Source organism: Hyperolius riggenbachi, chromosome 7 (genome assembly GCF_040937935.1).
Source record: "Hyperolius riggenbachi isolate aHypRig1 chromosome 7, aHypRig1.pri, whole genome shotgun sequence".
In the NCBI taxonomy this organism is placed as follows: domain Eukaryota; kingdom Metazoa; phylum Chordata; class Amphibia; order Anura; family Hyperoliidae; genus Hyperolius; species Hyperolius riggenbachi.
Genome location: NC_090652.1, coordinates 178975039 through 179001501, shown reverse-complemented (window position 1 = coordinate 179001501; position 26463 = coordinate 178975039). Strand labels below are relative to the sequence as shown.

The window sequence follows — 26463 nt, the reverse complement described above, 5'->3', positions numbered from 1 at the left end:
GTTGGATATGTTTCACTGTTGAATATGTTTCACTGTTACATTAGTTTGAGGTTTTAACCTTTTTTTTTTTGGACAATTTTCATTGTTTGAACATGCTTCACTTTTTTATATGTTTCACTGCTAGATTAGTGGTTAGTTTCTCTCCTATGGGGCACGTCACCGCCGTTGGAGAGTCTATTAGGGATAATTTGTGCACAACTTATGCTGAAGCTAACGCCCCCCTTTACTGTACCTGTTTTGAATGCAAGGTGTGTAACCTGCCCGTTATTTGAGCTCTGCATACCTGTGCAGGTAGTCAATTCAGGTGCAGCGTCTGTTTGGAAGCGCTGCCATTTCCTTCTGCTGTACAAAAGTTTGTGAGCTGACCAGCTCACAAACTTACCTCCAGGTGCCTGCTGCTTGCTTGTGCAAGAGTGGAGTTTCTCTCAGCCATTACTCCTCACATTGGGTGGGGTGAAGGGTGCCACTCTGGGGGAGAGAAGGAAGGAGGGTGCCACTCTGTAGGGGTGGACTGAAGGGTGCCAGTTGGGAGAAAGCAAGAAGATTGCGGCACCAGCCGTCGAAGTGTAATGCAGGGAGAGGGGTGACATCACATCACCCTCCCTCTCCATCAGTTCCCCCTTCCCGAGTCCCCTTGTAGAGAACGCGCAGCGGGCGTTTAGATTATCTGTTTCTGCGCTCTGGACGGCTTCTTCATTCTATTTCCTGTTTCGCGTCATGGGGAACAGAAAATAGAATGAAGATAGCCGGAGCACACAGACCAGTAAACTAAACGCCCGCTGCGCGTTCTCTGCAAGGGGACTCAAGAGGGGGTACTTGATGGAGAGGGAGGGAGGAGTGATGTCACCCCCTTTCTGCATTACACTTACACTTACGGCTGGTGCAGAGTTAGGCGATGTGCGGGGAGAGCAGCCAGGGGGGGGGAATTCAGGGCATCGGTAACCCCCCCTGCGTGCAACAGTGGACAAGGACCTGAGTGGGTCGCTGTGTTTTAACCCCCTGTGTAGCCTGGAGTGGCAATGAAACAAGCACATAAGTCCAGCCTTGTATAATTGGAACAGGAGGCAGTTCACCTTGCAAAGAGAGATATTGGCACAATACCTGTTTTGCCCGGTCTCTCGGTACCCATAGGTCCCATCAAGAAATAGAATGTATATCCACATTCAATGCAACGTTAGAAATACCCAGGTATCAAATATGAGGGTTGTGGCGGGAGTATTCATACAGTGTTACTTCAAACCTGTATTACTCCTGTATTACCACCCAGAGTGGCTTTTAAAGGAGCAGCACCAACTAACATACATTGTCTATACTTTACATCAGTATTGCCAAGATTGCTCCCACTGTCGAGTACAGAGGTCAAACAACCCTTTCTTTCTAGAAAGTTCCTATGTCACTCAACTTTTCACGGATTGTGGGGTTCGGATTTCTGGACCTGGAGTAATACAGTACTTTTCCATTCCTCTAAGTATCTATCTATCTAGGAAAAAATTATTGACCCTCATATAAGCCGGGGGTAGGAAATGCTGTCCGTGTGATCCCCCCAGTGTGTCCCGGTATAGCTAGTATAGTGCCCAGTATGGGTAGGTGGTGCCTCAGTATAGCTAGTAAAGTGCCCAGTATAGCTAGTATAGTGCCCAATATGGGTAGGTAGTGCCCCAGTATAGCTAGTAAAGTGCCCAGTATGGGTAGGTAGTGCCCCAGTATAGCTAGTATCATGCCCAGTATGGGTAGGTAATGCCCCAGTATAGCTAGTATAGTGCCCAGTATAGCTAGTATAGTGCCCAGTATGGGTAGGTAGTGCCCCAGTATAGCTAGTATAGTGTCCAGTATGGGTAGGTAGTGCCCCAGTATAGCTAGTATAGTGCCCAGTATGGGTAGGTAGCGCCCCAGTATAGCTAGTATGGTGCCCAGTATAGCTAGTATAGTGCCCAGTATAGCTAGTAACGTGCCCCAGTATAGCTAGTATAGTGCCCAGTATATCTAGTAACGTGCCCCAGTATAGCTAGTATAGTGCCCAGTATAGCTAGTAACGTGCCCCAGTATAGCTAGTATAGTGCCCAGTATAGCTAGTAACGTGCCCCAGTATAGCTAGTATAGTGCCCAGCATAGCTAGTATAGTGCCCCAGTATAGCTAGTAACGTGCCCAGTATAGCTAGTAACGTGCCCAGTATAGCTAGTAACGTGCCCCAGTATAGATAGTATAGTGCCCAGTATAGCTAGTAACGTGCCCCAGTATAGCTAGTATAGTGCCCAGTATAGCTAGTAACGTGCCCCAGTATAGCTAGTATAGTGCCCAGTATAGCTAGTAACGTGTCCCATATAGCTAGTAACGTGCCCCAGCATAGCTAGTATAGTGCCCAGTATAGCTAGTAACGTGCCCCAGTATAGCCAGTATAGTGTCCAGTATAGCTAGTAACGTGCCCCAGTATAGCTAGTATAGTGCCCAGCGTAGGTAGTATAGTGACTTTTAAGGGGCTTTTAAGGGGGCTTTGCTATTAACCGCTAAAGTTGGTGGGCGTTTAATTATCCCACGGTCAGAAACAGAACTTTAAAATCAATTTTCTCAAAAACTATAAGGTCTTTTTGAAAAAAAAAATTTCCTCTTGTTCCCAATTTTCTTCTTAACATAACTTAAAAATGTGGTGTTTCTAGCTTTTAAGGGGGCTTTGCTATTAAACGTTAAAGTCGGCGGGCAGACATTTTCCAAACGGCAGCAAAGCAGGGCTTAAAACGATAAATATCGTTCAGGCAGGACAAAAAAAAACAGGTTTTAAAATGATAAATTACGTTCACAAGGTCGGCGCCATTTTTTAACATAATAAAACGATAAATATCGTTCAATAGACTTCCTCTATGGGGCGCCATTTTTTAACAGCGGTGCCTGGCGCCATTTTTCACTGACCCGGGGCACAGGTCATGCAGTAATGCACTGTTGACTTCAGGGCGAGATTGCAGCTATTGGAGTACTGTTGCACCACGTTGCATCGCTTAATGCAACTTTACCACAACACCATAGTGTGAAATGGCCCTAAGGCTCAACATGCACGATACAATCTTGGTTTTACATATTTACCAAGTGTATGTAGTAAAAGGGCCAACAAATTTCAAATACTTTGATGTAGTATAAGAGCCTTTCAAAACAATCCTTTTTGAGTGGTAAGGTTGAACGAACAAGATTGTATAGTGTGTGTTGAGCCTAAAGGATCCTATGTTATTAATACGATCCATTCACCCTTATCAATCGATAATGGCAACACAAAAATCCAACCTGCGCAACAATTCCGGACAGCGTATGTGTTTCCCACAGAAGCCTGTTGCACCATTGGAGTGGACACAGCATTGTGTACTCCAGTTGGCCATTGGCGATTCATCTTCATGTGAATTGACCATAATGTTTAAAAACTATACAGAAACATTTGTACTGGTTGAACTCGATGGACGTATGTCTTTTTTCAACCAAAATAACTATGTAACTATGTAACATAGTTTGCCTTTTCTTTCACCTTATAATGGCATCATTAACCTGAGTAATTTTAAATTACCCAGGAATTATATCTGTATGAATGCTATATGTTTGTGTAATTTTTTACAATATGCTTTGATTGTAGGTAGCAGTTTCCCATGACTCCCTATGAATTCATTTTCAATGTGTTATGTTTAATACCAGATATGAATGCAACAGTGAGACGAATTGACCAGCTAACGAATATATTGGCTCCTATGGCTGTTGGACAAATTATGACCTTTGGTTCTCCTGTAATTGGCTGTGGATTCATTGCTGCATGGAACTTGATGTCAATGTGTGTAGAATACCTTCTTCTGTTCAAGGTCTACCAGAAGACACCAGCCTTGGCTATCAAAGTTAGCAGAAAAGATAAAGATCAAGAACTGAAAGAACGGATCATAAAAGGTATTTCCCATCAAAATGTTCTAAACATGTTTTTTCCTACTGCTAACCTAAATTTTCTCAGTACTTGAGCCATACAGCAAAGGTACATCACATTATTTTTATAGATAATTTTCAATCATTTTTATATAGATTCCAATATAAACCTACTGTCATATATTGTAAAATCAAGAATCCTGCTTGAATCAAAAATAGACCGAGGGTAGGAAAGCCTGACTGCTGCCCCCAACACTAGTCCCCTATCCATCTCCATCAACATCATTCACCCTTGTGATGGAAGGGACTCACTCTTCCACCACACACACAATAATAGATCTAGTATGTGTGTGTGTGTGTGTGTGTGTGTGTGTGTGTGCGTGTGTGCGTGTGTGCGTGTGTGCGTGTGTGCGTGTGTGCGTGTGTGCGTGTGCGTGCGTGCGTGCGTGCGTGTGTGTGTGTGTGTGTGTGTGTATTGTGAGAGAAATGCTGGGTTGGAGGTGGAAGGTGTTTATATTTCTCCCAGATTTCTCTCTTATATACAGTACAGACCAAAAGTTTGGACACACCTTCTCATTCAAAGAGTTTTCTTTATTTTCAAAAGGTGGCTACTTTGAAGAACCTAGAATATGACATTTTCAGTTGTTTCACACTTTTTGGTGTTACTTCATAGTTTGGGTGCGTTCAGTGTGAATCTACAATGTTCATAGTCATGAAAATAAAGAAAACTCTTTGAATGAGAAGGTGTGTCCAAACGTTTGGTCTGTGCTGTATATTAAGCTCCAGGGCAAGCATTTTGGCAGTGAAGAAGTGTTATTTCACTGCATTTGGCTTTTTGAAAAGCCGGTAAAAGGGGCCCTGGAGTGAATAGAAGTGAGCGGGTGGGACTTCCATTCACCAGGCTATCAAGGCTTTTGGAGAAGCCTGGCTAATTAACAGCCTCATCAGTGGCGTAGCTAGGGCATTTGACACCCGGTGCTAGGTATTGAAAGACACCCCCACCCACGGTACTCCACCTGACCGGATGGGGCGGAACTAATTTAAAAGTGCACCCAAGTTTTAGTCAACCTTCCTCCAGAAAATTCACATCATTGCGCAGCTTTTCTCCAGAAAATACACAAAATGTCAGAAGCTTTCAACATAAAATACACGTAATGCGAGAAAATTTCACCAGACATTACACGTTACGTGAGCAGATTTCACAAGAAAATACATTCAATCATGTCGGCAGATTTGACCAGAAAAAAATCATTCAATCTTGCGGCACATTTGACCAGAACATACACAATGTCAGCACCAGATTTCACCACAAAATACACAATATCGGTAGTTAAACTGACCACAAAATACACAATGTCGGTAGCAGATCTGACCACAAAATACACAATATCGGTAGTTAATCTGACCACAAAATACACAATGTCGGAAGCAGATTTGAGTGTTGTCAAGCTGATAGCCTGGTGGGTAGGTAGTGAAGGGTGAGCAGCCTGATTGCCTAGTGGGTAGGTGGGCAGCCTGCTGGGTAGCAGTGGTGGGTAGGGGGGCAGCAGTGGTGGGTAGGTGGGCAGCCTGCTGGGTAGTCTGGTGGGTAGGTGGGAAGCCTGGTGGGTAGGTGGGCAGCAGTGGTGGGTAGGTGGGCAGCAGTGGTGGGTAGGTGGGTAGCCTGGTGGGTAGGGGGGCAGCAGTGGTGGGTAGGTGGGCAGCCTGCTGGGTAGCCTGGTGGGTAGGTGGGCAGCAGTGGTGGGTAGGTGGGCAGCAGTGGTGCGTAGGTGGGTAGCAGTGGTGGGTAGGTGGGCAGCAGTGGGGGGTAGGTGGGCAGCAGCGGTGGGTGGCCGGGCCGGTGCACCTGTAAAAGAAAAAAAAAACATTCACTTACCTGCAGATGAAACCTCTCTTCCGAATCCCAGGCAGCCTCTCTCTCCAGCGCTCCACTCCCCACACAGCGGCCAGCCACAGAGGACTATGCCAGCAGCAGCAAGTAATTGCAACTGTGCCGATCTTTGCTGCCTCTAGTATGCCCAGCATAAGCTGTTGCTCTGTGCCAGTGGCTGCAATGTGTGCTGATCTCTGCTGACTCCAGTATGCCCATGATAAGCTGTTACTCTGTGTCAGTGGATGCAGTGTGTGCTGATCTCTGCTGCCCCCAGTATGCCCAGGATAAGCTGTTACTCTGTGCCTGTACTGATAGTACACTAGCTGCAGTGTGTGCTTATCTCTGTTCCCGCAGTATGAACATTATAAGCTATGACTCTGTGTCTGTACTGATAGTAATCTAGCAGAAGTGTGTGCTTATCTCTGCTCCTCCAGTATGTACAGTATAAGCTGTTATTCTGTGTCTGTATTGATAGTAAACAGACACAGAATAACAGCTTATACTGTACATACTGGAGGAGCATGATTTTTTTAGCTGAAACTTCCTGAGAACGTGCTATTGACTTTTACCTGTGCTGTCAGGTCACTTTATAGCAACGCTATCCTTGCCCCCATACATATTGTATAAGGGTCAGGGCCCATATAAATGGCAAGGAATCTTGATGTGTGGGACCTTGACTTGTATCTTAGTTTGAATATTTTGTCTCATGTTGGCTTGTTTTAATTTTATAAGTATTTTTTGTATTGATATAATGTTTCATTTGTTTTCTACTTCTAGATATAAGTACAAACAGTGACAAATTGGCTGAACATGATTGCCTTGTGAAAGAAAAAACTGTTCCGTCTTCTGAAACTCCTAAAGAGTGTAGCTGCACTGACAAAATTCGAGAGCCATTCCGCACCTTCAGAGATGGGTGGATTGCATACTACAACCAGTCTGTATTTTGGGCTGGCATGGGTCTTGCTTTCCTCTACATGACGGTACTTGGATTTGACTGTATCACTACTGGTTATGCTTATACACAGGGATTAAGTGGCTCTGTTCTCAGCATTCTCATGGGCGCATCTGCTTTATCTGGAATTATGGGAACTGTAGCATTTACTTGGCTTAGAGAACAGTGTGGTCTAATTCGTACTGGATTTGTGTCAGGAATGGTGCAGCTAAGCAGCCTTGTTCTTTGTGTAATATCAGTATTTATGCCTGGAAGTCCATTAGACCTCACTGTTTCTCCATTTGAAGATATGGAAAAAAAAGTGTTCCCTACAGTTCCTTCAAGTGGAGCTTCTCGTGATTATGTTACAACTGATATGCCGAATCTACCGTATAACTCAACCATCAATGAACCTGATGATTTTCCTATACCATTGGTTTCAGTCAGTCTACTGTTTGCTGGAGTCATCGCAGCCAGAGTTGGTAAGCTGAAATCTATTTTTTTTTAACGTTTTGAATTATAAATGTAATTAGAAGTATCACATCTCTGGGCTCAGTAACTGGCTATTACTGAATACTGATGAATGAATCAGTTTGCAAAAACACAAACAAAAAAATCTATAGGAAAACCTAGCGTTTTACTTGTAAAGCAATTCATAACATAATGGTGTGCATGGGAAGACGCTTTACTGGCAAAAAACCAAACACAAGGCTTTAGATCCTTGCAGAGGTCCTTATCTGGGCTTCCTTACAAAATTGATGGTCTCTAAAACCCATGACTGTGAATGCATATCTTCACAGTCAGAAATGATATGCCTTTCACCCCACATAATATAATCTAGTAGCACTTTTTTTGTTCATGCCACCTCCAGTGAAACTCTACTAGAGCCTCATTTTCTACATGTTTATCTTCTGCCTGCAATGACCTCTGCAATGTCAAATGGCAAATGCAGACAAAATAACCCTACTACCCCATAGTCTGTTTTACCATCACCCACCAAAACTCCATAAAAAATTAAGCAACCAAGGCAGGGTCCTTAAAATTGGGTATTTGCAAATGACACCTTCCTAGCTTTTACCAATCCAATAGGATCACTTCAGCATTTAAAGAGCTATCACTTTTTTTTACTATTTTTCTTACTACAAGATCACCCAATCCAAGTCATTTATACTGGGGTCTACCATATCTAAGGGCCGGTTCTCTCACGAAGCAAGGTTAAACATTTGCATCAGGCACAGAGATTGCAGGGGCAGCATGTTTGTACTGTGTTTACACTTACAGCATGCAGTCAGAGTAGGAGGAGAAGCAAGAGGAGAGTAAGCGAGGTGAAGAGGTCATCATTGGGGAAAAGCAGTTTTGTTGCACTGTGTAAGGAGTCTGGGGGAAAGCAGCTTGTTGTGCTGTGTGAGGAGTCTGATAGTGAGTGAGGAGGGAGGATGCAGGAGAGCAGCAGTGTTTAATTTGACTTGCACAGCAGAAGGGAGGGGCGCATCCTCACAAGTTTGCCTCAGGCAGCAAAAAGTCTAGAACCTGCCCTGTATCCAATTACACTAAAAGTCTGATTCAGAAACAGTTTGCCTTCACTTCGGTAATTGGTACAATATTCAGGTATAAAGCTATCTGATAAAGCAAATAAATGAAACAAGCTAAATTACCTGTAAAAAAGAGAGAAATCGAGAGCCCAATATGGTGTAGTATGTCAGAGATACGAAGGGAAATGAATAGGTGAGATGGTTAAACTCACAAACATGGGTTACCGCTCAGGCAACCACTGTGTATAGGCAGGTGAGGAGATTAGACCTGTCCTCACTCAGGATTAAGAAGTCGCTCTCTGTAGATCAGAAAAAATGGGGTAGGGTCACCCCTCCACCTGGGGTGGACTCAAGTATACTGGTAGGTGATCAGAGGCGCCAGCAGAATAAAATTAATATAAAATTGTTAAGAATTGCCGGGAGGGAAAGTGGTGGACTTCCCCTCAATAATTAGACACCAAGGTCTGTCAACGAATCAAACAAATACATTTATTCAATAGTACCCCAAAATCTGCAACGCGTTTCGTGGGAGCAGACCCACTTCTTCAGGCAATAAAACGGGGACAACAAACACTGTAAACAAAGGACAGAGGGTATTGCTATAAGATTGCCGCAAATAACAAACATACAAAAGGAAAAAAAATCACAAAACGATGATATAGCAATGATCATATATCAAAAATCAGGATAATGGTAATGTAACAAAAGTAGGGACTAAATCCATAGGTGGCACATGAGCTAAGTGGAGTATCCAGACGTATACATAGGGGTATCAACATATGTACAGACAGTAAAAGTTGATGAAATTATAATAACAACAATAAGTATAAAAGATAGGGACAATAACTATACATACTAAGTTCATACGTTTGCTAGATCAAAAGCCATAACAATGTAAAACAGGATGGTAATATATCAATAAAAGAACAAAAATCAAAGTTGGCAATTGAATTTGTACAGAAGATAAAAAGGATGAAAAAATAGGGATAATAATTATGTGTTAAATACTTAAGACATTAAAAAAAATTTATATATATAAATATATATATAAAAAAGTGTATATTGCTGAAGGAGTGTCCCAATATAGGGTGGAGACATGTGAAGGTCATGATTGACCCTATTTTTCCGTCCTTAAGACATGAAGGGACAGGAAGAAAAGAAAAAAAAAAAGAGACTAGGTATGTGCTTAGTGTCAAAGAACCCGTGGTTTTGCTAGTAAGAGATGGCCATGGGGTATAAGGTTTTGCATTAGAGATACCACCATTAAAGACAAGGCTATAGGAGTAAAGGATACAGGAAAGTATGAACACATGGGGAAAGATAAAAATAATAATAACACCACCAGGGACAGCGGTTACATGGTGCTAGAGTCATATTAATTAGTGACATGTTTAGGTGAACATATTGGGGCAAAAAAAGGGGGATTAAAAATAGGCAAAAAAAAGGGCATAAACAGCATAAATAACAGATGCACACTTACCAGCAATCAATGTGCAGTGAATTTAGCACCTCTGTACTGGTCTGAGGATGCTGGCTGGTTTAAATGTGAAAGCAGAATGTCATCTAGCCAATGGGAAGGCTCATTTGATGTGGGAGGGAGGTGTGGATGGTCATGGTGATATTGATCTAGCGAATCAGACTGCAGGGAGCCGCTGAGTCTGATTGGGCTGCACTTTTTGGTGGGAAAGTGTCATCAGTGATGCGTACTGTCATGGGCGTAGGGAGGGGAAAAAAAAAAAAAAAAAAAGCAAAACTTATCTGGACAGTTTCCCCTCTTTTACTCTTCTCCCCTTCCCTCTTTCTTATCCCCTCCCTTCCCCCCCCTCCTTTTTCCCTTCTATCCTTTCTCCTTCTCCCTTCCCCTCCCCCCATAACAAAGAAATGCAAAAAACAGGGACAATTGGAGATAAAAAAAAACAGGGACAATTTCTAAAAGTGCATGATATGCAACATCCTGATATGCAATACCAGTGGCAAGTTATCCAAAATATATACATATATATATCTGCAACAAATAAATGCAAAAGACAGGGACAATAGGAGATAAAAAAGACAGGGACAATTGAAAATAAAACGTAAAAATGCGTTAAACAGATCCATGTTAAAATACACGATACATAAATAATAACAGATTGTAAGGTATAAAATAGTAAAACAAAATAGCCATTAAAAGAGAGTGACTAAGATAAAAGAAAAACTGTCAGAATGTATAATTAATGTATTTTTTCTAAAATTTCATTGAGGCCCTCCGGAACTAAAGTTTTTAATGTTTGAATCCAAAACATTTCTCGTTTTTTGAGGTGCTCGAATGCATTTTGCTTGCTTGGATCCACTGAGTCAATCAGTGTGATATTGAATAGTGATGGGTTGCTGTCGTGGTGGGTGCTGAAGTGGCGTGAAACACTGTGCAGTGGAAAATTCTTGATAATATTTCTTTTGTGCTGTCCTATTCTGCTACGTGCTAATTGTGTGGTTCTACCCACGTACTGAAGTCGGCATGGACAAGAGATCAAATAGATCACGAATTTACAATACAATTTTTTTTTTTTTTCCCCGTCCCTTCATGTCTTAAGGACGGAAAAATAGGGTCAATCATGACCTTCACATGTCTCCACCCTATATTGGGACACTCCTTCAGCAATATACACTTTTTTATATATATATTTATATATATAATTTTTTTTTAATCCCTTAAAGAGAATCTGTATTGTTCAAATCACACAAAAGTAAACATACCAGTGCGTTAGGGGACATCTCCTATTACCCTCTGTCACAATTTCGCCACTCCCCGCCGCATTTAAAGTGGTTAAAAACAGTTTTAAAAAGTTTGTTTATAAACAAACAAAATGGCCACCAAAACAGGAAGTAGGTTGATGTACAGTATGTCCACACATAGAAAATACATCCATACACAAGCAGGCTGTATACAGCATTCCTTTTGAATCTCAAGAGATCATTTGTGTGTTTCTTTCCCCCTGCATCTCTCATGCACTGAAGTTTCAGGCTGCTCTTTTCTTCCTGCAAACAGCTTTGCCCTTGTCTGTAATTCCTCAGTATGTGAAAGCCCAGCCAGCTCAGAGGACGATTTATCCAGCTTGTAAAAGATAAGAGAGAAGAGAGAAGCTGCTCTAATCTAAATAACACACAGCAGTGTGTAGAGAGGGGCCAGGAGGGGGGAGATGCATCACAGAACCACAACACTGAAGAACTTGGCAGCCTTCCAGACACAGGCTGACAAGTCTGACAAGTGAGAGATAAGTTGATTTATTACAGAGACTGTGATAGTACAAAGTGCTGCAGTAAGCCAGAACACATTAGGCCTGGAACCCACTGAAAACCGCAAACGCAAAACGCAACCGCTAGCGTTTTGTCTGAGCGGTTTGCAAGCGGATTCATGCGCGTTTTTGGTCGTGTTTTGCAACATTGTATTTTTTTCCCCAGCGGGTGCCTAGCGTTTTGCGTTTTGCGTTTTTATCCTGATTGGTCCTGTGAATTATTTTTCATTTTGTTACAGTGTGCTTAACCGCAAAACGCTAGCAAAACCGCTCAGTTTAGGTTTTGCTGAGCGTTTCTGCTAGCGTTTCAATACTTTACATTGAAGCGCTAACGCTCCCAAAATGCTGCAGGTCCTGCGTTTGCGTTTCTGGGAAACGCAAACGCTCCTGTGGAAGTTGCCCCATCCATTAACATTAGCCCAGCGTTTTGGCAAACTGCTAGCGTATCGCAGTGCTGCCAAAACGCTGCCAAAAGCGCTCCTGTGGGTTCCAGCCCTTAGAATAGCTTTTGGAACTTGTAGGATGATAAAAAACAGGATGCAATTTTTGTTACGGAGTCTCTTTAAGTATTTAACACATAATTATTATCCCTATTTTTTCATCCTTTTTATCTTCTGTACAAATTTAATTGCCAACTTTGATTTTTGTTCTTTTATTGATATATTACCATCCTGTTTTACATTGTTATGGCTTTTGATCTAGCAAACGTATGAACTTAGTATGTATAGTTATTGTCCCTATCTTTTATACTTATTGTTGTTATTATAATTTCATCAACTTTTACTGTCTGTACATATGTTGATACCCCTATGTATACGTCTGGATACTCCACTTAGCTCATGTGCCACCTATGGATTTAGTCCCTACTTTTGTTACATTACCATTATCCTGATTTTTGATATATGATCATTGCTATATCATCGTTTTGTGATTTTTTTCCTTTTGTATGTTTGTTATTTGCGGCAATCTTATAGCAATACCCTCTGTCCTTTGTTTACAGTGTTTGTTGTCCCCGTTTTATTGCCTGAAGAAGTGGGTCTGCTCCCACGAAACGCGTTGCAAATTTTGGGGTACTATTGAATAAATGTATTTGTTTGATTCGATGACAGACCTTGGTGTCTAATTATTGAGGGGAAGTCCACCACTTTCCCTCCCGGCAATTCTTAACAATTTTCTATTAATTTTATTCTGCTGGCGCCTCTGATCACCTACCAGTAAGCTAAATTACCTCCCCCTGTTAACCTCCCTGGCGGTTAATTTTTTTTTGCCAAATTGGCAAAAAAACTTTTTTTTTTTAATTTTTTTTTGTTTGTTTCATGTAAAGCTACCAGAGTGGTAGCTACATGAAACACCACTAGAGGGCGCATGTGTCCCTCTAGTGCGATCGTCGCCGGCATCTATAGCAAACAGGGGAACGCGTATACAACGCGTTCCCCTGTTTGGCTTCTCCTGTCGCCATGGCGACGATCGGGATGACGTCATGGACGTCAGCCGACGTCCTGACGTCAGACACCTCCGATCCAGCCCATAGCGCTGCCCGGAACTCATTGGTCCGGGCAGCGCAGGGCTCTGGCGAGGGGGGGCCCTCTTTCGCCGCTGCGTGCGGCCGATCGCCGCAGAGCGGCGACGATCAAGCTGTGCGCGCGGCTAGCAAAGTGCTGGCTGCGCGCACAGCAATTTACAGAATAAAAATCGCCCCACCAGGGGCTGAGATCTCCCCCTGCGCGGCATAGCCCGAGCTCAGCTCGGGCTTACCGCCAGGGAGGTTAAATACAGTTTGAGCTACAAGACATGAAAACCCACAAATTATCTTGGGCTGGAAGACTCGCAACATTTAAAATGTTCATTCTCTCTAAAATTACATATACTGTATCTTTAGGACAATGCACATACCATTTCTTCTTGGACATGGAATAAAACATTGAAATCATATTTATGGACCAGGAAAAAGCCTAGAATGGCAAAACAGATTACCATTATTCCCAAGAAGTTAGGTGGATTGGGGATCCCTTGCATTCAATTTTGATATATAGCATGTAATCTGGAAATCGCCACCAACTTCCCCCTTTTAAACCGTTTTTAATCGATTTTACTCTACTTGGCGCCTCTGTGTTACTGCTTTACAAATTAGGACACAGAGGCTGGTTCTGCATACAATGACCAGCCTCTGTTACTATACTGTGCCCCCCTAGGAACCCCCTGCGCTTTGCTGTCCCCCAGAATAAAAACTGCCATGCTAGAGACATGCAGCCTGTCACAAGCCGGCTGTTTACATCCAGGCTGTCATTTACCACCATGCCCCTGCCTCCTCTATAGCGCCGCTCCCCGCCTGCGTCCCTTCCCTCCCCGCCTCCGTAAGCTGACTGGAGGGAACGGACAAAGGCGGGGAACTACGCTATAGAGGAGGCGGCGGAGTGGCAATAAATGACAGCCTGGATGTAAACAGCCAGCTAGCGACAAGCTGCATGTCGCTAGCACAGTGTTTTTTTCTGGGAGACAGCAGAGCGCGGCTGGGCGGGGGACACATTATGGTAACAGAGGCTGGTCATTCTATGCAGAACCAGCCTCTGTGTCCTAAAAGCATTCTTAAAACCCACCTTGGGTTCTCTTCAATGGCTGCATCAGGTTATTTCATACCTATCTGGTATTTTCAATTAGCAACCTCTCAAGGGGCCTGATTCACAAAGCGGTGCAAAGTGTTTGCATGCCTGTGAAAAGCCCTTTATCATGCCTAAACTCAGTTTAGGCATGATAAAATGAAACTCGCGCGAAATACCGCAATCGCGTGGCACACGGTGCAGTGCGCGCGATGCGCCCATTAAACCCTATGGGCTCTGCGCGTGGAATTGCGCGATTGCGTTTGGGACTTTGCGCGCGATAAAGAGCACAAAGCGGTGCTAACTCAGCGGTGCAAAGGTTATCACGCCTAAAGTCTTTTAGGTGTGATAACTGAGTTATCACCGCTTTGTGAATCAGGCCCAAAGTCTCTGGATGAAGTCATGCCACTTTTATTTGGACGTCATCAAATGCTTCTTGCGTGAAGTGATACAGTGGTACGTATGGGGATTGCACAGGAGGCTAGACATTTAAAATGCTTGAAAAACTTTGTAGTAAAATAATTCTAAAATGGGGTGGAGCCTGGACGTGCTGCTGACCAGATGCATGGAGGAGCAGCGCTGGCTCCAATCGGCCTCTAAAGCTCATTTTCTCCCCGCCAACCTCCCCGAGTGACTTTCCGGTGGCATTGGACCTTCTCCGCTTGTTCACGATGGGCCCAAAGATGGGTGTGGACACAGGCCTGGGAATTCCGGAGCTTTCCACTCCCCACACCAGAACAACAGGGCCCAAAATGGTGATGACGCCGCTCAGACTCTGGAGAAAGCACCACTGCTACCAAAGATGATTTGAAATGGTTGTTTCAGGATATGGAGAAGCTGGTGAAAACCACCAACTCAGCAGCAGTCCAGGAGATCAGGTCAGAGATATCTTTATTGGGGGACCGCATACATGATCTTGAGGAGGGTCTAAATGAGGTGAAAGCTTTTTGCACACAGAGCAGAATTTTGCATAAATTAGAACTGACATACAGAGCAAGAGAACAGGAATAGGAGGAGTACCTGCGGGTGCGGGGTATCCCCGAATCAGTAACAGATCTGGTTCCCCATCTGGACTTTTCCACCTTTCTGCCTGACCTTCCTGCTACAGAGCTCAGGATGGATAGGGCACATAGGGCGCTCAATCCTAAACCTTGTGACAATGAGCATCCTAGGGATGTCATTTTCCGCTTTCATTATTACAGCACAAAAGAAGAAATCTTATCGGATGTTAGGAACATGCCTGACATCTCTTTCAGAGAGGATAATCTGATGCTTTTTCCAGATTTATCACCTATTACCCTGAAACCCCTCATGGCGTTGCTTGTGAAACATAATATCTGGTATTGATATTATATGTAGTTCCCCTTCAATTCAAACTGATAATACTGTTTAATGGAAAACAGTTGGTTGTGTATGGCTCCCACATGAGCCCCGATATTCTTACTAGGGTGGATCTGGAGAATGGCAAGGATCAGCATGCCCTTCCTTCTACCTCACAGTCACGTCTTTCACCACCACGTGTCACGTAGACCAAGGTGGGCCCTGGGAAATCTTCAAATAACAAGTCTTTGACCAACAGGACATCCCCAGACTGGCCCGGAAAGCTCCAGAGAGGGAGAACCCCCCCCCCCCATGACCCATACTCACCAGAATGTGCTTTTTTTTGCCCTTATGGTGGGCCTCTTTATGGCCTGTTCTCAATGTCTTTTGATCATTTTGCCTTCCCCCATGCTTCTGATTTCTTCAAAGACTATATTGTTTCCTATTGATTGACAGGGAAGCTTTTTGATGCTGCATGTTACAACTATGTTGGGATCTACTGGATGGATGGCTTTTTATACCTTCCTTGATCTTCCTGCTGATTCTGCCTATATTAACCACAAGAGGTCGGGTCTCGGATACATTTCTCAGTTTGTGCAACTTGTATCATTGGCTTTCCTTAACTTATTAAAATACCTTTACTAGAGGAGATGTGCCTGGATATATGTGTTTTTTATTCTTTTTAGTGACCCTTGGTGGCCAGAGTTTTAATCCACTGTACTCCATCCTTCCTGTCTGTGTTTTTTGTCAGCATGCACGCACCTTATGCTGGTGTATGTGCATGGTGCACATGGATACATTACGTTAGCTCCCTTGTGTGATTGGTATGATGCGCTATCTGTCCCAGGAGAGGACGTCAGGATATGTGCTCCTAATCCCTAGATAGGTTTGATGCAATTAATGTTTGCATGTCTACACAGGGACAGAGTTAGGACACCTACGATTACCTGGGTACTTCTGCACAGTGTAGGGGACTACGCATGGGAATGCATTCATTTGCAAACATTTGCAGCCCGGGGCAAATTAGACACCCTGATAGAGCGGTTTTGTCTTTCCTCACGGAAAGTAACGTATGTGACTCTTTGAGGGTTTTTGCATCTTGAGGAGAGGGGACACTCCTTTTAAAGAGACACTGAAGCGAAAAAAAAATTATGATATTATGATTTGTATGTGTAGTGCAGCTAAGAAATAAAACATTAAGATCAGATACATCAGTCTAATTGTTTCTAGTACAAGAAGAGTTAAGAAACTCCAGTTGTTATCTCTATGCAAAAAAGCCATTAATCTCTACGACTTTCAAAGTCGTGGAGAGGGCTGTTTTCTGACTTTTATTATCTCAACTGTTAGTTAACTATTTACTTTTTCTCTGCCAGAGGAGAGGTCATTAGTTCACAGACTGCTCTGAAAGAATCATTTTGAATGCTGAGTGTTGTGTAATCTGCACATATTAGAGAATGATGCAATGTTAGAAAAATCACTATATACCTGAAAATAAAAATATGAGAATATTTTCTTTGATGCTAATCTTCTAGTAATTATTCATAGTACACAACCAATTCATTATATCATATATTTTTTTTCGCTTCAGTGTCTCTTTAAGTCCTATTCAAGGATTGATTTCATTTTCATGGATGCTACTGTCCTGGATGGAGTAAAAAGTGTTGAGTTATCTGAGATATCATGGTCTGATCATGCTTCAGTCCAGGCAACACTTTCTGCTCAGGGTTCTTCTACTCAGTTTAAATGGAGACTTAATGAGTCCCTGATGAGGGATCCTGGAATCCAGGCGAGGGTTTGGGAAACTATTGATCACTACCTTACTACTAACTCTGTGGAAGACACCTCATGTAATATTAGATAGGAAGCCTTGAAGGCTATGAATAGGGGCATCCTAATTAAGATTTCAGCACAAAGGAAGAAAATGCATATTGCTTGAGTTAGAGACCTCCAGCAGCAGATTAAGGAGCTTGAAATGACACATGCAACTCCAGAGGACCCATTCTCTCTGCACCAGCTTTCGAATTTGCATCAGGAATTGAGGTCTTTGATGTTTAACCTCCTTGCCGGTTATCCCGAGCTCAGCTCGGGGTAACCTGCGCGGGAGGATTTCTCAGGCCCCGCTGGGCCGATTTTCACAATTTTTTTTTATTACATGCAGCTAGCACTTTGCTAGCTGCTTGTAACATCCGATCGCCGCCGCTCGCCGCCGATCCGCCACTATCTGCCGCGTCGCGCCGCCCCCCCCCCCCCAAAGACCCCTTGTGCAGCCTGGCCAATTAGGGCCAGGCAGCGCTGAGGGGTGGATCGGGATTCCCTCTGACGCCCCGACGTCCATGACGTCGGTGACGTCATCCCGCCCCGTTGCCATGGCGACCGGGGAAGCCCAGCAGGAAATCCCGTTCTGAACGGGATTTCCTGCTTACTCTGATCGCCGAAGTCGATCAGAGTGGCTGTAGAGCTGCCGCTGCTCAGCGGCTATCATGTAGCGAGCCCTGGGCTCGCTACATGATTAAAAATAAATAAATAAATAAAGTGCTGCGCTGCCCCCTTGCCGGCGGGAATTAGACCGGCAAGGGGGTTAAAAGAGCTGAGTGTTCTCTTTGGCTTACTAATCAGAAATGTTATGATAACTTTAATAAGCCTGATACTCTGCTTGCACGAAAACTTGATTCTGCTTTCTGGTGCAGAATAGGCTGTTCCCGGTTAGAGACCAGCAGGGTAACATATCTTTTGATCCTTTCCATATTGTCACACTCTTCTTCAATTATTATACTAAACTCTATGGTGGGATTACTACAGATAGATCCTGAATGTCTGCCCCTGACATCCTCAGATTCCCGAATACTGTTCAGATACCTACTTTCTCTGTAACTGATAAAAGCTAAATTAAATTCCGCTATTTCACATAAAGAGGTTAAGTCTGTAAAAAAGTAATTGAAGAACAGAAAAGCTCGGGGCGACGTCAAGTTTGCTTTGTACCAGGGTAGGAGGTTGAGGTGAGGGCGGGGTGAAAAGTTTTAGAGCTGATATGGGAATAACGAGAGTATGGGTGTCTTTTGTGTTTGGCAGGTATTTGATCAGGCGTTCCCATGCTAAAAGTATGGATTGTATAGTCGGGAACGTGGAAGGAGCGATTTTGGCTCCTAAGAGAACACCAGTAAGGATATCTCTTAAATTAAATTGCAGGTGATATTGTTCTAATTTGACCCAAGGTTTGTGAGTGGAGACATTCCACCATTGTTTAGCTAAGTCTAGAGATGCGGCATAATAATAGGCTTCTAAGGAGGGTAGACCCATTCCTCCTATCTTTCTAGAAAGTGTCATGACCTTATATGGAATGCGTATTTTTTTCCCTTTCCAAATAAAATTATTGATACATTTCTTTATATCCTCTAGAAAAGATTTACGCAAAGGAAAGGAATATTAACAGTTCTTAGTATATATAAAATCTTTGGCAATATAAACATTTTGAATGTTGCTATACACCCAGACCAGCTTAACCAGACCTTAGACATTTCAGAACAATCTTTTCTAATAGTATCAAGCAGGGGAACATAATTGCTAGCGAATAATTTCTCCGCTTTGGCTGTCAACTTGATACCCAAATAGGAAACCTCAGAGTCAGCCCAAGGGAAATTAAATTTGTTAGAGATTTCAATTTTTTGAAATGGGGCGATATTAAGGCCTAGTATTACCAACTTATGTTGGTTTAGCTTGTAATACGAGGCCTCTGAGAATGAAGTCAAGTCTTTCATCACATGGATCAAAGAGTTTAGAGCAGTGGTCCTCAAACTAAGGCCCGCGGGCCGAATGTGGCCCCCTGAGGCTTTTTTACCACCACCCCCCCCCCCACACACACACACACACAAAATGTATTATAGATGCAGTCAGCTACATCTTTAAATATTGGTGGTCTGCATATAGAATGAAGCCAGAAAGCAGTAATTCGCTGGTTTCCAATCAAATTCCACATCAGGTGACACTGTTGTCCAATTGGAATTGGTATTGGTATTGATTAAAGCAATGCACTAAGGTTGGGGGTTATAACAATCAAGTAATGTATAATAATGATTTATACACGGGATGGAGTATAAGAGGGGGGAGATGTATTATGTATTTAGAGGTAAGATGTAATGGAAAGGCATGGTGTGGACGGCGGGTGGGTTATCTGTGGGATGTACAGAATGGTGATTTGTGTGTGTTTGCACTAAGCGGGGATCCCGTTGCAGGCCGTATGGTAGGGGCGGGATGCATGCATATGCATGAGAGGGGGAGGTAACAAGGGGATGGGAGAAATAAGGTGGGTGGGCACATTTAGGCATTCAAATAGCGTCCCATACGAGCGTGACTCCATGCCCCTGATGAGTCGTATGACGAAACGCGTAGGGCGGAGCTAAGGAGTCCCGCGGGACGGAAGGAGGAAGTAATCCAAGCGGGGACTGTGGCGTGCAGCGGAGATCCGACCGCGGCGTTGCTGGCACACATAGACAAGCGCTTGTGAAACTGGAATCTGGTATGCATATTTTATGCAGTGTTTTAGCAATAAATGTAAAAGGTTTTTACGCTATGCGAGTCCCGCTTTTTATACTTTGAAGGTTTTAACTGTTGCTGCCCAGGTTGGAGGGCTGTTATGCTGGAATACAAGAAACTATTTGGTGAGTGAGACTCACTCACGAAGGGGGTGAAAAAGTGTCCCCCCGTGTTCCCTCTGTATCTGGGTGGAGGTTATCTCTTACACAATCGTGTGAAGTGAATCACTGGGTGGTTCCTGAAAAGCAATACTGCACTATATTTCGATTCTTTACAGGGAAATCCTATACTCACGTTGGGAGATCAGGATTGTGATCGCAACTTTTTTATCTGGACTGGATTGTAATTGAAGTGTGTGTACTCAAGTAAAGTCTGCGGATCCCCGACAGATGCTGGTGATATTGGTGCTATAGACTTTTTAAGTGCTGTGGAGCGCAGTACCTTTTTGCCTTTCAGGCATTATTGATTTAAATATTGGTGGTCTGCATATAGAATGAAGCCAGAAAGCAGTAATTCACTGGTTTCCAATCAAATTCCACATCAGGTGACACTGTTGTCCAATTGGACTGAAGGTTGTCACCTTAGTATGCATCACTGTCTGGCCCGCAAAAACTTCTATGTACATTCCGGCCCCCCAGCATTCTGAAGTATGTTGATCCGGCCCTCGACCCAAAACGTTTGGGGACCCTTGTTTTAGAGGGTCGGTCAGGATCAATGCGACATCATCTGCGAATAGGTTTATAATGTGATGGGTGTTGCCTATTCTAACTCCATTGACAAGGGGGTTTAATTTGATTTTCTAAGCTAGTGTCTCCATTATTAACAAAGATGATGGGGGAAAGAGGGCACCCTTGTCTTACTAATAGCTTTCTTAAAACCCATCTCGGGTTCTCTTTAAAAATTTAACCACGTCCACAGTTTAGCCCCACCCAACTCTCTCCATAAAAGTGTGCTGATGACTACGCCCCATCCGTCCAAAATTTTGAGTGTCCATATTATTTGGGCCTTTTGTCCATAAAAAAATCAAAAATTAGGTTGACAACCCTGTTGCCAGGCAGCACAGCTCTCTCCAGCAGCCGGACATGTGTGTAGAGAGAGCCAGCATCAGCTTAGCCTATGTTTGGACGTTCTCTTGAACATCCCTCTCAGCGTCTGCTGCTCTGCCAGAGGTAGTCAGGACTCAACTGGTGCCTGTGGCCATACTTTAAAACAGTGAGTAGGCACTGTTGTTGAAGAGTCATGTATGTTCATGCTGCTGCTGCTTTATCATATAGATACTGTTCGGCTATGGCACAGGAAGGAAGGGGGGGGGGTGCACTTGGGCATCTCAGCCTCTGTTGGTGGTGGACCTTCTCCCTGCCCTAGTTTCAGCAAACCTAGAAGAGGCGGTAGTTTACAATACACCCATTTTTAAATAGCCCTGGTTGTTAGCTTTCCATAACGGAGACTTTTGTGGCAGATGTCCTGGCTTTTCTGGGGTTTTGCAAACAAAGAATGGAATTAGTGCATTAACAGCAATTAGTGCAATAAAATAAAATAAATGGCCTGCAAAAAAGCACACCTTGAGAATAATGGATTGTTGTGTGTCCAGTTTGTCATCAAATGACTTATATGTGACCTCATTGTAATCATAAAGAACTGTATAATACATTTTGATGTGTCTTTTATCTTGGACCCCTGTCCAATAGGTAGGGACAAACTCAATTCATCCATTCAAAAAAAGTAATTTTCAAAATTATGAACAAACTGGGGAAAGTTTCAGTAAAACTACAGTCGGTAGCTTACAAAAACCCACTTTTGAATAGCCCTGGTTGTTAGCTTTCCATAATGGTGACATTTGTGACCTTTATCTGATGTCCCGTCTCTTCGGGGACTATGCAAACAAGGAATAGTGCTAAAATACTTTGTGGAGAAAATTGGCCTGCACAAAGCCAGTTACACTTTTCGGAGTTAATGGCCTGCTAGATTCCCAACTAGCCATCAACTGAGAGATACGTGGTATTATTTTAACCATGATAAGTTGTACAATAGATTTTAGGGTATTTTAGTGTTGAGGCCTATGTCTTGTGAATTCTATTTGGTGACAAACTGTGACAAACTGAATCAAAAGCAATAAACTTCTTTTTACAAGCTTTTCATTTTGGTTCAGAATATATGAAAATAAACAAAGTAACATAATTTAAAATAAAATACATAAATTAGGGACTTAGGGACTCTTTTTAGATATGTATGCCATAAGGGTATATTATGCTTGTTTTTGCAAATAAGGGCTTGCAATTACAGGGAGTGCAGAATTATTAGGCAAGTTGTATATTTGAGGAATAATTTTATTATTGAACAACAACCATGTTCTCAATGAACCCAAAAAACTCATTAATATCAAAGCTGAATATTTTTGAAAGTAGTTTTTAGTTTGTTTTTAGTTTTAGCTATTTTAGGGGGATATCTGTGTGTGCAGGTGACTATTACTGTGCATAATTATTAGGCAACTTAACAAAAAACAAATATATACTCTTTTCAATTATTTATTTTTACCAGTGAAACCAATATAACATCTCAACATTCACAAATATACATTTCTGACATTCAAAAACAAAACAAAAACAAATCAGTGACCAATATAGCCAACTTTCTTTGCAAGGACACTCAAACGCCTGCCATCCCTGGATTCTGTCAGTGTTTTGATCTGTTCACCATCAACATTGTGTGCAGCAGCAACCACAGCCTCCCAGACACTGTTCAGAGAGGTGTACTGTTTTCCCTCCTTGTAAATCTCACATTTTATGATGGACCACAGGTTCTCAATGGGGTTCAGATCAGGTGAACAAGGAGGCCATGTCATTAGTTTTTCTTCTTTTATACCCTATCTTGCCAGCCATGCTGTGGAGTACTTGGATGCGTGTGATGGAGCATTGTCCTGCATGAAAATCATGTTTTTCTTGAAGGATGCAGACTTCTTCCTGTACCACTGCTTGAAGAAGGTGTCTTCCAGAAACTGGCAGTAGGACTGGGAGTTGAGCTTGACTCCATCCTCAACCCGAAAAGGCCCCACAAGCTCATCTTTGATGATACCAGCCCAAACCAGTACTCCACCTCCACCTTGCTGGCTCTCTGCCCTTTACCAATCCAGCCACGGGCCCATCCATCTGGCCCATCAAGACTCACTCTCATTTCATCAGCCCATAAAACCTTAGAAAAATCAGTCTTGAGATATTTCTTGGCCCAGTCTTGACGTTTCAGCTTGTGTGTCTTGTTCAGTGGTGGTCGTCTTTCAGCCTTTCTTACCTTGGCCATATCTCTGAGTATTGCACACCTTGTGCTTTTGGGCACTCCAGTAATGTTGCAGCTCTGAAATATGGCCAAACTGGTGGCAAGTGGCATCTTGGCAGCTGCACGCTTGACTTTTCTCAGTTCATGGGCAGTTATTTTGCGCCTTGGTTTTTCCACACGCTTCTTGCGACCCTGTTGACTATTTTGAATGAAACGCTTGATTGTTCGATGATCACGCTTCAGAAGCTTTGCAATTTTAAGAATGCTGCATCCCTCTGCAAGATATCTCACTATTTTTGACTTTTCTGAGCCTGTCAAGTCCTTCTTTTGACCCATTTTGCCAAAGGAAAAGAAGTTGCCTAATAATTATGCACACCTGATATAGGGTGTTGATATCATTAGACCACACCCCTTCTCATTACAGAGATGCACATCACCTAATATGCTTAATTGGTAGTAGGCTTTCGAGCCTATACAGCTTGGAGTAAGACAACATGCATAAAGAGGATGATGTGGTCAAAATACTCATTTGCCTAATAATTCTCCACTCCCTGTATTGCTAGGGTACAATGAGACTTTACAATTATTTCAAAATAATATATTATCCCCATACATTGTACTAGGGACAAATAAAATGTTTGGGTTTTATCTACGGTAACATTGTTTATTTTAAAAGTATGGAAATGGAGAAATAGTTTATTTTTTCTTGTTTATCTTTCCCTGTAAAATGCATAGAAAATTACATAACAAAAAAAATGTGCCCCCAAGCCTTATTTGATCTAGATAATGTAGGTGTGATAAGTAGTGATAAAGTTATTGGGGAATGAATGGGAGGAGTGCTGAACTGTGACCGTTTCTCTCGTCCATTAGGTGAAAATAACCCGCAGGCTGAGGTAGTTAAAAATACGCCACATGGCATACAAAAGTTCTGGAAATACCACTACTGTGTATTCCGTTTATAGTAGATAAAATAATAATGTCAAGATTTGGACAACAGCAGGCATATTAAATATACGGCAAATTATGGACTCATCAGGGGTAAAAACCATTCAGGAGGACATCAAAGAGTAATTCCATCTACAAAACTCAGAATTCAATACATATTTACAGCTGTGCCATTGTATACTAGTGTTGGGCGAACAGTGTTCGCCACTGTTCGGGTTCTGCAGAACATCACCCTGTTCGGGTGATGTTCGAGTTTGGCCGAACACTTGATGGTGTTCGGCCAAACCGTTCGGCCACATGGCCGAACTAAGAGCGCATGGCCGAACGTTCTCCGAACGTTCGGCTAGCGCTGTGATTGGCCGAACGGGTCACGTGGTTCGGACCCGAACGCGCTCTGATTGGCCGAACCACGTCATATCTCCGCCATTTGTCTGTGGGTTTAGCTTTGGGTAGGCAGGCAGGGTAGTTCGCGCTCCAGCCACACTAGCCAGGGTCCCCCCAGTCATTGTGTCGCTGCTGGGAATAGTAGTACACCGCTCGCTCAGCCACACTATATAGCATTGTGCTTACTGCCACTCTGTGTACCTCGCTCAGCCACACTATATAGCATTCGGTTTACTGCCACTCTGTGTCTGCTGGGAATAGTAGTACACCGCTCGCTCAGCCACACTATATAGCATTGTGTTTACTGCCACTCTGTGTACCTCGCTCAGCCACACTATATAGCATTCTGTTTACTGCCACTCTGTGTCTGCTGGGAATAGTAGTACACCGCTCGCTCAGCCACACTATATAGCATTGTGTTTACTGCCACTCTGTGTACCTCGCTCAGCCACACTATATAGCATTGTGTTTACTGCCACTCTGTGTCTGCTGGGAACAGTACTACACCGCTCGCTCAGCCACACTATATAGCATTGTGTTTACTGCCACTCTGTGTCTGCTGGGAACAGTACTACACCGCTCGCTCAGCCACACTATATAGCATTCTGTTTACTGTCACTCTGTGTCTGCTGGGAATAGTAGTACACCGCTCGCTCAGCCACACTATATAGCATTGTGTTTACTGCCACTTTGTGTCTGCTGGGAATAGTAGTACACCACTCGCTCAGCCACACTATATAGCATTGTGTTTACTGCCACTCTGTGTACCTCGCTCAGCCACACTATATAGCATTGTGTTTACTGCCACTCTGTGTCTGCTGGGAACAGTAGTACACCGCTCGCTCAGCCACACTATATAGCATTGTGTTTACTGCCACTCTGTGTACACCGCTCACCCAGCACACTATATAGCATTGTGTTTACTGCCACTCTGTGTCTGCTGGGAACAGTAGTACACCGCTCACCCGCCACTGTATAGCATTGTGCTCTGTGTCGCTGCTGGGAATAGTGGTACACCGCTCACCCACCACTGTATAGCATTGTGCTCTGTGTCGCTGCTGGGAATAGTGGTACACCGCTCACCCACCACTGTATAGCATTTCTGTACTGCCACTGTACTGCTGCCAGTCAGCGTGTACTTTAAGGATAAGTGAAATGAGGAAGAAATCCGGTGAAAGAGGGAGGGGCAAGGGAAGAGGTGTTTCCCCTGACGGTTCACGTACAGGCCACAGGGGAGCACCCAAGAAAACCCACTCAATACCGCCCATGTTGTCCAGGACAACAACCCTCACAAATCCAAAAGAACAGGACCAGATAATTACTTGGATGACCTCTCAAGCGTCCAGCAGTGGGTTAAGCAGCACCAGCACATCACGCACGAGGTCCGAGTCCTCAGCCAGTTACAAGGAGCCAGTGGGCACAAAGCTGACACAACCGGCAGCGACACCACGCACACAACTGCCAGATAACCAGTCCGATGAATTACCTCAGGACACAATGGGGTATTCGCAGGAGCTATTCCCAGCCCAACAAACTTCCACCTTTCAAAGGTCAATGGAGGAACAGCCAGAAATGTTGTGCCCGGATTCACAACCATTAACTGTGGGAAATGCACCGCGCACTGAAATGCAAGGCGAGTCCGAGGACTTTGAATCCCAAATCCCAGAGCAAGTTGGGCAGGAGGGGTTGCAATTGCAGGAGGTCGGCCGACAAGATCTGGAAGACGACGTTGGAGTGAGCTGCGCAGAGGTTGTTCTGGGGAGCTCTACTCCACGGCGGCGGCCCCCCACAATGACATATGACGAGTTTGAGGAGATGGAAGAGGAGGGTATGGACAATGTGGACATAGACCCAGATTTTGTTTGTGAACGAGAACATTGCCGTCGTAGCAGCAGCACAGATGAGTCTGTTGAAGAACCC

At 43.5% G+C, this 26463-nt stretch overlaps 1 protein-coding gene across 1 annotated transcript in view; it reads left to right on the top strand.

Annotated features, from left to right (window-relative positions):
• The window catches only part of SLC40A1 (solute carrier family 40 member 1), a 445358-nt gene that overhangs the window by 380009 nt on the left and 38886 nt on the right, over positions 1-26463 (top strand). The window contains exons 6-7 of the mRNA XM_068244931.1: positions 3671-3913; positions 6537-7172. Coding sequence (XP_068101032.1) covers positions 3671-3913; positions 6537-7172 — 879 coding nt within the window. The remainder of the gene's footprint in view (positions 1-3670; positions 3914-6536; positions 7173-26463) is intronic.